The 14,120-nt window shown below is 44.1% G+C and overlaps 1 protein-coding gene across 1 annotated transcript in view; it reads right to left on the bottom strand.

Annotated features, from left to right (window-relative positions):
• The window catches only part of LOC137379590 (adenylate cyclase type 2-like), a 606,709-nt gene that overhangs the window by 95,787 nt on the left and 496,802 nt on the right, over nt 1–14,120 (bottom strand). The window contains exon 17 of the mRNA XM_068050644.1: nt 8,600–8,716. Coding sequence (XP_067906745.1) covers nt 8,600–8,716 — 117 coding nt within the window. The remainder of the gene's footprint in view (nt 1–8,599; nt 8,717–14,120) is intronic.

Raw genomic sequence — 14,120 nt, 5'->3', positions numbered from 1 at the left:
AACAAATCAATGAAACAACAGCACCAGCAAATTAACTGATGCAGAATTGGGCACCAGTGAATTAATAAATTTATACAGTTGCAATCACACCAACAAATCAATAAAATAATGGAGCAGAAGTAGCAATGAAGTAATGAATTAATACAGCAGCATGCACACCAACAGATCAATAAAAGGATAAAGCAGCCAGTACACTAACAAATGAATAACGGGCACACCAACAAATTTAAAATGCATAGAGCCCGCAGGCAGCACTGAATTAGTTTACAACAAATAATTAATACAAAACAAATAATTAAATTAAGGGAGCATTGCTAATAAATGAATTACTCAATCAATGCCGAAGTAAGTATTAACTAATGAATTAATTAAGAGAGGTGCAGATGCATTTCATACTCATAGGAGCTGTGATGAAATAAACAATGAATTGGAGGAATTAAGAAAATAAAAAGTCAACTGTTATGCTTAAACACAAGAACATGGACACTTGTACCACAGACAAAATGGAGTAGCAGTCACGTGACCCCTCCTGTACTGGAAATACACACCTCTGTCTGTTGAGGATGGAACTTGTTAACCTCATCTGAAATAGCTCTGGGGAGAACCCATTGAAATTAAAAGGAGCATCATTGCATGTTGATGACTTCTATCCACATGAATGAACTAACAAAAGATTCTGAGGACAGACTGACTCACAGCACAAACCAAAATGAACAGGAGTGAAGTAGAACCATGAGAACAAAATGGTCCCCATTCAGACATCAATAGATAGCCATGGTTTGCATATCCTGGTCCATTGTGTGGTCACACCAGGGGAGAGGGTCATGTGTAACCTAATAGAAACTTAAATTTGATGGACTTTGACCTTAAAAGGTAACCCTCTGGAGAGAGAAAGGGAGATCAAGCTAAAACCACAGAAAGCCAGGTTCCAGCCAGAGGCTGTGAGAGATCCGGCTAAACAGAAGAATCCTGCTGAACAAGAACTGAACAACCACTACAGCAGAGAATCTACAAAGTGACTTTGAGACTCTCTATCTGTGAAGGTAAACCTAATTCACATCACCAACTTCGGGATGAGTTTTAACCAGTGGAACTCTACAACACCTCAGCAAGTTCAAGACTGCAATCAACCAGGCCTGCACCCTTAAAAAGACTTTCCTCCCGAGAAGACTCAACAGTATTTTGTAAACCACGAACCCTTATATCACCTTGGACTTTAATTGTATCCTACCCCTTTCTATCTATTCTTGTGTATGCATGTGGGTGTGAATGTGTGAGTGGGTGAAGGTTTCAACCATTTTGGGAATTGTTTAAAATAAATAGCTATCTTCCTTTTTTAACCACTGAGAAAACCTGTCATTTGTCTGTTTATTTGACCCTAAATACACTCAGGGACTAACATACCATTTTTAACAAAACATGATTGAAGTCAGTTGGGAGGTGAAAAGTGGAAGCCACCTGCACCACTTACCACCTGTCTGTAACATACACCATTAAATCAAGACATTAATGAAAAATGGATACACCAACTGAATGGTATATCAGGCAGGAATTAATTAATAAATTCATAGAGTAGTGAGCAGACTGACAACCTAGTATTAATTAATGGAGTAGTATGGACACCAAAAAAGCAATAAGCTAACAGAGCAGCAAGTACTAGTAAATTAATACACCCTTCTCATTTTTGCAACTGCTGCCCCCTGTAACTGCTAATCTCCTTTCACTGGCTTCACCTGCAGTTTATTTTTCAAAGCACTATCCATAGCTTTAAAGGTATTAATATCTATAAAAGTAAGTTCAGGGAACTACAAGTTTCTAATGTTAAACTAATAAGCTTTTACTTTGCTAGGGCACTTAGGCAATTATTACTATTTAGTATGAGGTATGAAATCAGGTACACCCAAATCATTCAGGGGGTGGGGGCAGTGTTACAAATGGCCGGGTGGTCCCAAGTGGGGGGGAAATGTGAAAGTTAGGGGGTGGTAATTTGCATCTTCACCATTTAAGGGTTAAAGCAATGAAGTGGTTTAGCCAACTGCTTTAGAACTCACCCAATTTTCATTTTATTGAAATCAAGGAAACAAAAAGCAAACAGATTCTAAAATGGAAAGGCCAACTGCTCCACCCAAGCAGTGAAGGTGGAAATTACCCCATTGGTTTTCAATACTTGATATGGAGGGAATCATAATCTAAAAATAAGTACAAAATAAACTGGTGAGTGAACCGAACGACATTCTTTTTAACGGTAGGGATGTGGGGATTGTTGGTAAGGCTAGCATTTACTGCCGACCCCTAGATTCTTGGAAAAGATGGTAACGTGTCTTCTTTGTAAACCACAACAATTTTTCTTTGTCATGGTTTGATACAACTGAGTGACTTGCTAGGCCACTTCAGAGGGCAGTTAAGAGTCAGCCACATTGTTGTGGGACTGGAGTCACATAGAGGATGGACCAGGTAAGGACAACAGGTTTTCTTCCCCAAAGGACATTAGTGAACCATTAGAAAGTAACAAAACATTGTGACAACAGAAATTGAAGTTTGTAAACAGGAAGTGCATGCCATAGGCAGGAATTAAAAAAATTTTTTTGATTCATTCATGGAATGTGGGCATCACTGGCTAGGCCAGGATTTATTGCCCATCCCTAATTGCCCTTGAGAAGGTGGTGGTGAGCTGCCTTCTTGAACCGCTGCAGTCCATGTGAGGTAGGTACACCCACAGTGCTGTAAGGAAGGGAGTTACAGGATTTTGACCCAGTGACAGTGAAGGAACGGCGATATAGTTCCAAGTCAGGATGGTGCATGACTTGGAGGGGAACTCGTAGGTGGTAGCGTTCCCATGCATTTGCTGCCCTTGTCCTTCTAGTTGGTAGAGGTCCTGGGTTTGGAAGGTGCTGTCTAAGGAGCCTTGGTGCATTGCGGCAGTGCATCTTGTAGATGGTACACACTGCTGCCACTGTGCATCGGTGATGGAGGGAGTGAATGTTTGTGGATGGGATGCCAATCAAGTGGCCTGCTTTGTCCTGGATGGTGTCGAGCTTCTTGAGTGTTGTTGGTGCTGCACCCATCCAGGCAAGTGGAGAGTATTCCATCACACTCCTGACTCGTACCTTGTAGATGGCGGACAGGCTTTGGGGAGGCAGGATTCCTAGCCTCTGACCTGCTTTTGTAGCCATGGTATTTATATGGCTACTCCAGTTCAGTTTCTGGTCAATGGTAGCTACTAGGATGTTGAGGGTGGGGGATTCAGCGATCGTAATGCCATTGAATGTCAAGGGAAGATGGTTAGATTCTCTCTTGTTGGAGATGGTCATTGCCTGGCACTTGTATGGCGTGAATATTACTTGACACTTATCAGCCCAAGCCTGGATATTGTCCAGGTCTTGCTGCATTTCTACACGGACTGCCTCAGTATGTGAGGAGTCGCAAATGGTGCTGAATATTGTGCAATCATCAGCGAACAACCCCACTTCTGACCAAATGATTGAAGGAAGGTCATTGATGAAGCAGCCAAAGATGGTTGTGCCTAGGATACTAGCCTGAGGAGCTCCTGCTTTGATATCCTGGAGCTCAGATGATTGACCTCCAAATAACACAACTATCTTCCTTTGCGTTAGGTATGACTCCAACCAGCGGAGAGTTTTCCCCCTGATTCCCATTGGCCTCAGTTTTGCTAGGGCTCCTTGATGCCATACTCGGTCAAATGCTGCCTTGATGTCAAGGGCAGTCACTCTCACCTCACCTCTTGACTTCAGCTCTTTTGTCCATGTTTGAACCAAGGCTGTAATGAGGTCAGGAGCTGAGTGGCCCTGGCAGAACCCAAACTGAGCGTCACTGAGCAGATTATCGCTAAGCAAGTGCTGCTTGATGGCACTGTTGATGACAGCTGCCATCACTTTAGTTTAGTTTAGTTTAGAGATACAGCACTGAAACAGGCCCTTCGGCCCACCGGGTCTGTGCCGACCATCAACCACCCATTTATACTAATCCTACACTAATTCCATATTCCTACCACATCCCCACTTGTCCCTATATTTCCCTACCACCTACCTATACTAGGGGCAATTCATAATGGCCAATTTACTGATCAACCTGCAAGTCTTTGGCATGTGGGAGGAAACCAGAGCACCCGGAGGAAACCCACGCAGACACAGGGAGAACTTGCAAACTCCACACAGGCAGTAACCAGAATTGAACCCGGGTCGCTGGAGCTGTGAGGCTGCGGTGCTAACCACTGCGCCACTGTGCCGCCCTAATGATTGAAAGTAGACTGATGGGACGGTAATTGGCCGGGTTTTGACTTGTCCTGCTTTTTGAGTACACGACCTCCCTGGGCAATTTTCCACATTGCTGGGTAGATGCCAGTGTTGTAGCTGTACTGGAACAGCTTGGCTAGGGGCGCAGCAAGTTCTGGAGCACAGGTCTTCAGTACTATTGCCGCAATATTGTCAGGGCCCATAGCCTTTGCAGTATCCAGTGCCTTCAGTCGTTTCTTGATATCACGCAGAGTGAATCGAAGTGGCTGATGTCTGGCATCTGTGATGCTGGGGACTTCAGGAGGAGGCCGAAATGGATCATCAACTCGGCACTTCTGGCTGAAGATTGTTGCAAATGCTTCTGCCTTATCTTTTGCACTAATGTGCTGGGCTCCTCCATCATTGAGGATGGGGATATTTGTGGAGCTACCTCCTCCAGTTAGTTGTTTAATTGTCCACCACCATTCACGGCTGGATGTGGCAGGTCTGCAGAGCCTCGATCTGATCTGTTGGTTATGGGATCGCTTAGCTCTGTCTATCACATGTTGCTTACGCAGTTTGTCATGCAAGTAGTCCTCTGTTGTAGTTTCATCAGGTTGACACCTCATTTTGAGGTATGCCTGGTGCTGCTCCTGGAATGCCCTCCTGCACTCTTCATTGAACCAGGTTTGGTCTCCTGGCTTGATGGTAATGGTAGAGTGGGGGACATGCCAGGCCATGAGGTCACAGATTGTGGTTGAGTACAATTCTGCTGCAGCTGATGGCCCACAGTGCCTCATGAATGCCCAGTTTTGCTAGATCTGTTCAAAATCTATCCCATTTAGCATGGTGATAGTGCCACACAATACAATGGACGGTATCTTCAATGTGAAGGTGGGACTTCGTCTCCACAAGGACTGTGCGGTGGTCACTCCTACCAATACTGTCATGGACAGATGCATCTGTGGCAGGCAGATTGGTGAGGACGAGGTCAAGTATGTTTTTCCCTCTTGTTGGTTCCCTCACCACCTGCCGTAGACCCAGTCTAGCAGATATGTCCTTTAGGACTCGGCCAGCTTGGTCAGTAGTGGTGCTACCAAGCCGCTCTTGGTGATGGACATTGAAGTCCCCCACCCAGAGTACATTCTGTGCCCTTGCCACCCTCAGTGTTTCCTCCAGGTGGTGTTCAACATGGAGGAGTACTGACTCATCAGCTGAGGGAGGGCAGCAGGTGGTAATCAGCAGGAGGTTTCCTTGCCCATGTTTGATCTGATGCCATGAGACTTCATGGGGTCCAGAGTCGATGTTGAAGATTCCCAGGGTAACTCCCTCCCTACTCTATACCACTGTGCCGCCACCCCTGCTGGGTCAGTCCTGCCGGTGGGACAGGACATACCTGGGGATAGTGATGGCAGTGTCTGTGACATTGTCTGTAAGGTATGATTCCATGAGTATGGCTATGTCAGGCTGTTGCTTAACTAGTCTGTGGGACGGCTCTCCCAACTTTGGCACAATCCCCCAGACGTTAGTAAGGAGGACTTTGTAGGGTCGACAGGGCTAGGTTTGCCATAGTCGTTTCCGGTGCCTAGGTCGATGCCAGGTGTCGTCCAGTTCCATTCCTTTCTCTTGACTTCGTAGCAATTAGAAACAACTGAGTGGCTTGCTAGGCCATTTCAGAGGGCATGTAAGAGTCAACCACATTGCTGTGGGTCTGGAGTCACATGTAGGCCAGACCAGGTAAGGACAGCAGATTTCCTTCCCTAAAGGACGTATATGTGTGTATGTTATATATATATATTATGTGTGTGTGTGTGTGAAGGGAAAGTGTGAAAAACATTTATATATTAACTTACAGGTTAAATATTTGAAATCGTCTTCCGCAGCTTACATGAATTATTTGTTAATTGGAGAGTAATTGATCTTTAAACTACATGTGAACAGTACTTTATTATTTTGCTTCTGTACTACCTTCTGTGTCAGCTCCTGGCAGGGTGGGGGGGTCGGGGGATGCCCTTCCAATTAACTTGCAACTGCACTTTAAAAACCCCAACTATCTAGCCTTTGCCCTCCATTCACCACTACATTTCTGCAGCTACCAATCTGATCAACCATATCTCACCTCTACCTTCGATGACTTAGTCGCTCAAAACACCGTTGCTCTCTCTCACCCTGGCCATTTCCCCAGTATAGCCCTCAGCTCCACTCCCTTACGTCCAAGGGATGTAGACTTGAACGGATATGGTGGACAACTGGTTTAACAATCCATTTCTAGTTCTGGCTAGACCACATTAAGCACTATCAGGTCCTGCACTTGTCTGACAAAACTGCTCACTATTCCAGGATCATCCTGGAATGCAAAGATAATCCCTGGTTTCTTTTCCCTGCTGCAAACCATCTTCTTCAACCCCTTTCCCCTGTCTACTTTACCCTCACCTCAAACAAAGTGTGTGGAGCTCATAAAACTCTTTGTCACTAAAATTGAGACAATACGATTAGCTGCCTCTGCCACTTACATCCCTTCCCCTAGCCAACAGGAACAACCTTTCTCTAAGATTCCTCACTGTCCTTGCCCTGAACTTGCATCTTTCTCTTGTTTCTCTCTTATCTCTCCTCATGCCCCCTCTGAACTCATCCTGTCCATGAGACCCACCTCCTGCTCCCTTGATCCTATTAGCACTAAGCTGCTAAGCACCAATTTCCCTTCCTGGCTTGTATGTTAGCTTATACTGTTAATAGTTCTCTCTCCTCAGGTCTCCCTCTCCTTCAAATCTGCTACCATCACTCCTCCCCTCATAACATCAAACCTTGACCTCACTGACCATGCAAACTGCCACCCCATTTCCAACTTCCCTTTCCTCTCCAAAGACCTTGAATGTGTTGTCGCTCAAATAATCTGATCCCATCTTTTCCAGAACTTCATTTTTGAGTTCATCCAAGCAGGTTTCCATACCTACCATAGTACTGAAACAGCTCTTATCAAAATCACAAATGACATCCTATGTGACTGTGACAGAGGTAAATTATCGCTCCTTGTCCTTCTTGACCTGTCTGGGGTCTTTGACATGGTTGACCACACTATCCTTCTCCAATACCTCCCCATCATTGTCCAACTGGGTGGGACTGCACTTACCTGGTTCCATTCTTATTTATCTAAATGTATCCGGAGAATCTCCTGTAGTGGCTTCTCTTCCCACCTCCACAAAGTTATCGCTGGTATCCCCAAGGCCTCCTCCTAATTCTCATCTACATGCTGCACCTTTATGACATCATCTGAAAATACAGTGTCAGTTTCCAGGTGTATGCTGATGACACACCGCTCTACCTCACAACCACTGCTCTTGACTCTTCCACAGTCTCTAAATTGTCAGATTGCTTGTCCAACATCCAGTACTCGATGAGCTGAAATTTCCTCCAACTAAATATTGGGAACATCGAAGCCATTGTCTTCAGGCCCCGCCACAAAATGCGTTCCCGAGCCATCGACCCCATCCCTCTCCCTGATACTGTCTGAGGCTGCATCAGACTGTTTGCAACCTTGGAATCATATTTGACCCTGAGATGAGTTTCAGACCACATGTGCATGCCATCACAAAGACCACCTATTTCCACCTCCACAACATTGCCCGACTCCACTCTTCTCTCTGTCCTCTTGCTGCTGAAACCATCATCCATGCCTTCATTATGTCTAGACTTAATTACTCCAACACACTCCTGGCCGGCCTCACTCGTTCTACCTTCTATAAACTTGAGGTCATCCAAAACTCTGCTCTTCGTGTCCTAACTCGTACCAAGTTCTGTTCACCATTATCCTGTGATTGCTAGGCTACATTGGATCCTGGTTCAGCAATATCTCTATGTTAAAATTCTCATCCTTCTTTTTAGATCTCTCCATGACCTCGTCCCTCCCTAATTTTGTAATCTCTTCCAGCTCTACAACCCTCTGACATATCTGTGCTCCTTCAATTCTGACATCTTGCACATCCACAATTTTAATCACTCCACTACTGGCAGCCATGCCTTCAGGTGCCAAGGCCCTAAGCTGTGGAATTCCCTCTGTAAATCTGCATGCCTTTCTACCTCTCTTTCCTCCTTAAGATACTCCTTAAAACCTAACTCTTTGATCAAGCTTTGGTCATTGGCCCTAGCATCTACTTATGTGTCTTGGTGTCAAATTTTGTTTGATACCACTCCTGTGAAGCGACTTGGGACATTTTACTATGTTAAAGTTGTTGTTGTTGTTAAATAGTACAGTTGGTACAGTGATACAGTGAAAACAATGGCTTCAATGAATTACTGCCTTTTAGCTAAATACTTGACATGCATACATAAGACAATTCATGAGAGCTGTCAAATATAATAGTACTTACTGGCAGGAAGAAATAATCATTATGCACAAACCACAGAGCCTTCCCATTTATAAATTGTGAACTTGTATTCGTGCTGTTAACAGAGGTAGAAGGTACCACTGTGTTCTTCAAGAAAAACTGAAGGAAAAAATGACAAAGAAATCAGTAATTGTAGATAAAAACATAAGTTTTCATTTTGATAGTAACATCTCTTAAGACTATTGATGTAAAACATCTCTCAGCTTACGCCTTATTGTATTGTCTTATAAAGCATAGGAAACAGCTGAATATTTTAAACAATTTCTTAACGAGAGATTCAGTAAATATATTTAAGCCATTTGTCAATGTGATAAACTCAGTTTTTTAAATTGTTATGATATATGTGCGTATTTACATCATTTAGCTATATATTTGTCCTATTTAAATGCATTTCCCCCATCTTGTTCTACACCAAGCAGTTCCATCCAGGCTGGGGGATGGTGGGGTGGGGAGAAATAGGGGTGATGTTCCATATTATATCATCAGAACATGTACAGACCATATAACTATGCTTGGTGGTCATTTGACTGTTTGTTACTCATGTTGTTATTTATGGTAAAATATATTTTGTTTTGTGACAGATTTGATATCTTTCTCAAATGGTGTAATGTTTAGGATAAGAAGTTAGGCTAGTCAATTGTTTGCTTTTAAAAACAAAACATTTAATATCACAAATAAAGTAGAAACTTGAACAAATTTCCCCTTACATTTCACCAACTTGGTTACTAAGTTGGTGGATGTTAAAAGTTGAACGACAAAGCGCTTCTTGATGTTTAGAAGACCTTTGACAATATGCAGGACAAAAGCCTACGAAATAAGTTTACGTCCTGGGATTGGTGGGTGAATGCTGGGTCAGATAAGAAACAGGTTACATTCTCATAGACAGAAAGAAGAAAATAATAGTAGTAGTTATGTGTGGGGATCAGTCATTAGTGGAATTCCAGATGGATTGCTGTTCGGGCAGTCATTCTTCACCATCTTTAACAATGATATGGATGAAGGGAACTGTCCACTAGTTCATGAATAACACAAAGTTATGTGTAGACATTAAGACCTCAGATGAGGAAAATAAATTGCAGGCAGATTTAGATGTGATGTTGGAATGGACCCTTATCTGTTAAGTATCTTTTAATAAAGATAAATGAAGCGCAAAGGACGTAGGTTGGGGCAAGCACCATTCAGGGCTGCATACTCAAAGCTGTTTGGCTAGAGAAGAAGCTAAGTGTTCCAGTGCATGGGTCATTGAAGGTTCATAATCAATGCTGTGAGGCTATTGCAAAAGCAAATAGAATGGTTGGATGTATTTCCAGAACAATTAAACATAGAACATGAAATACTGGAAATTAGTGTACTGTTGTGTCCTGCTATTAGATCGCATAGAGTGGTCATAAACTGAGTGGAGCCTAAACAAGAGTGTAAAAGATGGAAATTTGGTGAGGGTGGGAATTTGGTGCAGAGGGGATAGAGGTGCTGTGTTTTTCTTCCAATATTTGTAGAAGTTTGCATAAGCTTAAGGTAGTGTTTAAAATCTTTGTCCAGTGTTTTAGTGCTTAGTGCAAGCTAGTGTGTAGAAAAAGAAACTTACAACAAACTAAAAAGTAGATACAAATAATTTTTTTTTATTCGTTCATGGGATGTGGGCATTGCTGGCCAGGCCAGCATTTATTGCCCATCCCTAATTGCCCTTGAGAAGGTGGTGGTGAGCCGCCTTCTTGAACTGCTGCAGTCCTTCTGGTGTAGGTACACCCACAGTGCTGTTAGGAAGGGAGTTCCAGGATTTTGTCCCACCGGCAGTGTAGGAGTGAAGATATAGTTCCAAGTCAGGATGTTGTGTGACTTGGAGGGGAACTTGCAGGTTGTAGTGTTCCCATGCATCTGCTGCCCTTGTCCTTCTACTTGGTAGAGGTCGTAGGTTTGGAAGGTGCTGTCTAAGCAGCCTTGGTGTGTTGCTTCAGTGCATCTTGTAGATGGTACACACAGCTGCCACAGTGCGTCGGTGGTGGAGGGAGTGAATGTTTGTAGATAGGGTGTTAATCAAGCGGGCTGCTTTGTCCTGAGTGGTGTCGAGCTTCTTGAGTGTTGTTGGAGCTGCACTTATCTAGGCAAGTGGAGCGGATTCCATCACATCCTGACTTGTGCCTTGTAGATGGTGAACAGGCACTGGGGAGTTGGGAGGTGAGTTAATCGTCGCAGAATTCCCAGCCTCTGATCTGCTCACATAGCCACAGTATTTATGTGGCTGGTCTAGTTCAGTTTCTAGTCACTGGTAACCCTCAGGATGCTGATAGTGGGGCTTTCAGAGATGGTAATGTCATTGAAAATGATAGAAACATAGAAAAACATCGAAAGTAGGAGCAGGAGTAGGCCATTCGGTCCTTAGCGCCTGCTCTGCCATTCAAGGGGAGATGGTTAGATTCTCTCTGGCTTGAGATTAATATGTAGCAGAGCAAATTGTATATCTGAACTACAGTATGTGGGAGTTTGTGAACAGTGAGTCTGTCCCAAGGGAGCACATCTTCAGCTGATGTCCCCGTGTCGAATCTCTCCAGCTCAGAATCATTGGGCTTGATTGTGAATTCGAGATAGTCCAACATATAAGGGAAGGATAGAAGGATCTGGACCACTTTCTCCAAACTTTGGTTACACCTCGTAGAGATGTGCAGAAAGTTCACAACAGGGTTGGTGTGACCAATAGTGTGCAGAGTAAGGAAAACCCAGGTGAGTTAGAGAATGATGATTCACAGAAACTGATTCTATTCAGTAGGTAGAATGCACTTTCTACCTGTGAGGATAAAAATAAATACTATTGGAAGGACAGCCAGAATACAGACCATGGTATTTTGGAATAGGACACTGTCCAAAGTGGGGAGGAGGGGAAGCATAATGTGGTAGTTGTAGGGGATTCAATATTTAGGGGGAACAGATTGCATCCTTTGCATATGCGGTCGAGAGTCCCACATGGTATGTTTCCTACCCGGTGCCAGGGTGAGGCACATCTCTAACTGGCTTGAAAGAATATTGGACAGGGAGGGGGAGAATCCAGCTGTTGTAATCCATGTTGGGACCAACAACATAGGGAAGTGTAGACAAAAGCTCTTATTTGAAGAGATTTTTTTATTCATTCATGGGATGTGGACATTGCTGGTAAGGTCAGCATTTATTGTCCATCCTTAATTGCCCTTAAGAAGGTGGTGGTGAGCTGTCTTCTTGAATCGCTGAAGACCGTATGTTGTAGAAACCCCAAAGCGCTGTTAGGTAGGCAGTTCCAGGATTTTGATCCCGTGATGATGAAGGATTGCCGATATGTTTCCAAGTCAGGATGATGTATGACTTAGAGTGGAACTTGCAGGTGGTGGTGTTTCCATGCACCTGCTGCCCTTGTTTTACTAGGTGGCAGAGGTGTTGTCAAGGAAGTCTTCGTGAGTTGCTATAGTGCAGATGGGTCATACTGCAGCCATGGTGTACTGGTGTTGGAGGGAGTGAATGTATAAGATGGCGCATTTGATGCCAAGCAAGTGGACTGCTTTGTGCTGGATAGTGTCAAGCACTCATGCAGGGAAGTGGAGAGTATTTCATCACACTCCTGACTTGTGCCTTGTAGATAGTCGAAAAGCTTTGGGGAGTCAGGAGGTGAGCTACTCGCCGCAGAATTCCTAGCCTCTCACCTGCTCTTGTAGCGACAGCATTTATGTGCCTGGGCCAGTACAGTTGCTGGTTAATGGTAAGCCCCAGGATATTGACAGTAGGGGATTCAGTGATGGCAATGCTGTTTAATGTCAAGGGGAGATGGTTGGATTCTCTCTTGTTGGAGATGGTTATTGCCTGGCACTTGTGTGGTGTGAATGTCACTTGCCACTTATCAGCCCAAGCCTGAATGTTGTCCATGTCTTGCTGCATATGAACACAGACAGCTTCAGTTCTGAGGCATCACGAATGGTGCTGGACATTGTGCAATCATCAGAGAACATCCCCATTTCTGACCTTATGATGGAGGGAAGGTCATTGTTGAAGCAGCTGAAGATGATTAGACCTAGGACACTACTCTGAGGAATGCTGCAGTGATGTACTCGGACTGAAATGATTGACCACCAACAACTACAACCATCTTCCTTTGTGCTATGTATGACTCCAACCAGTGGAAAGTTTTGCTGGGGCTCCTTGATGCCATACTCCGTCAAATGCTGCCTTGATGTTAAGGGCAGTCACTCTCACCTCACCTCCTGTGTTCAGCTCTTCTGTCCATGTTTGGACAAAGGCTATAATGAGGTCAGGAGTCATGTGGCCCTGGCGGAACCCAAACGGAGTGCCAGTGAACAGGTTATTGATAGGTAAGTGCCACTTGACAGCACTGTCGACAACACCTTCCATCACTTTGCTGATGATCATGAGTAGACTGATGGGTCGTTAATTGGCTGGGTTGGATTTGTCCTGTTTTTTGTGTACAGGACATACCTGGGCAATTTTTCACATTGCAGGGTAGATGCCAGTGTTGTAGCTGTACTGGAACAGCTTGGCTAGGGGTGCAGCCAGTTATGGAACACAAGTCTTCAGTACTATTGCCAAAATGTTGTCAGGGCCCATACTCTTTACAGTATCCAGTACCTTCAGTCACAGGTCGGCGCAACATCGAGGGCTGAAGGGCCTGTACTGCGCTGTAATGTTCTATGTTCTATGTTTCTTGATATCACACAGAGTGAATCGAATTGGCTGAAGACTGGCATCTGTGATGCTGGGGACTTCAGGAGGAGGCTGAGATGGATCATCAACTTGGCACTTCTGGCTGAAGACTGTTGCAAATGCTTCCGCCTTATCTTTTGCGCTGATGTGCTGGGCTTCCCCATCATTGAGGATGGGATATTTGTGGAGTCACCTCCTCCAGTTAGTTGTTTAATTGTCGATTCACGACTGGATGTGGCAGGACTACAGAGCTTAGATCTGATCCATTGGTTATGAGGTCGCTTAGCTCTGTCTATCGCATGCTGCTTATGCAGTTTGGCATGCTTGTAGTCCTGGGTTGTAGCTTCACTAGGTTGACACCTCATTTTGAGGTATGCCTGGTGCATAATTAATGTGTGGGGCCCAGAGCTGCTCACATGACTCTAGGTGTGGTTTAACCAGGGATTTGTATTGCTGAAGTATGGTTTCTACCCCTTTATATTTTAATCCTCTGGATACCAAAGGCCAACATTCTGTCTTTTCAATTATTTTCTGTTCTTGTTCATAAAATTCTAGTGATCCTTGCACCAGAACCCCCAAGCCTCTTTGGACCTCTACTGTTTGTAACTTTTCACCATTTTGAAAGTACGCTGTTCTATCTTTTTCAGGTCCAAAGTGGATGACCTCACATTTGCCTACATTGAAATCCATTTGCCAAATTTTTGTCTTTTTACTTAGTCTATCAATATGTAACTTTATGCTTCCATTTACACTACATACAATGCCGCTTATCTTTGTTTTAAGAGCAAATTTGGATATCCCATTCTATCCCATCATCCAAGTCATT

This window comes from Heterodontus francisci, chromosome 2 (assembly GCF_036365525.1).
Source record: "Heterodontus francisci isolate sHetFra1 chromosome 2, sHetFra1.hap1, whole genome shotgun sequence".
NCBI lineage: Eukaryota > Metazoa > Chordata > Chondrichthyes > Heterodontiformes > Heterodontidae > Heterodontus > Heterodontus francisci.
This window is presented reverse-complemented; position numbering and strand designations above follow the sequence as displayed.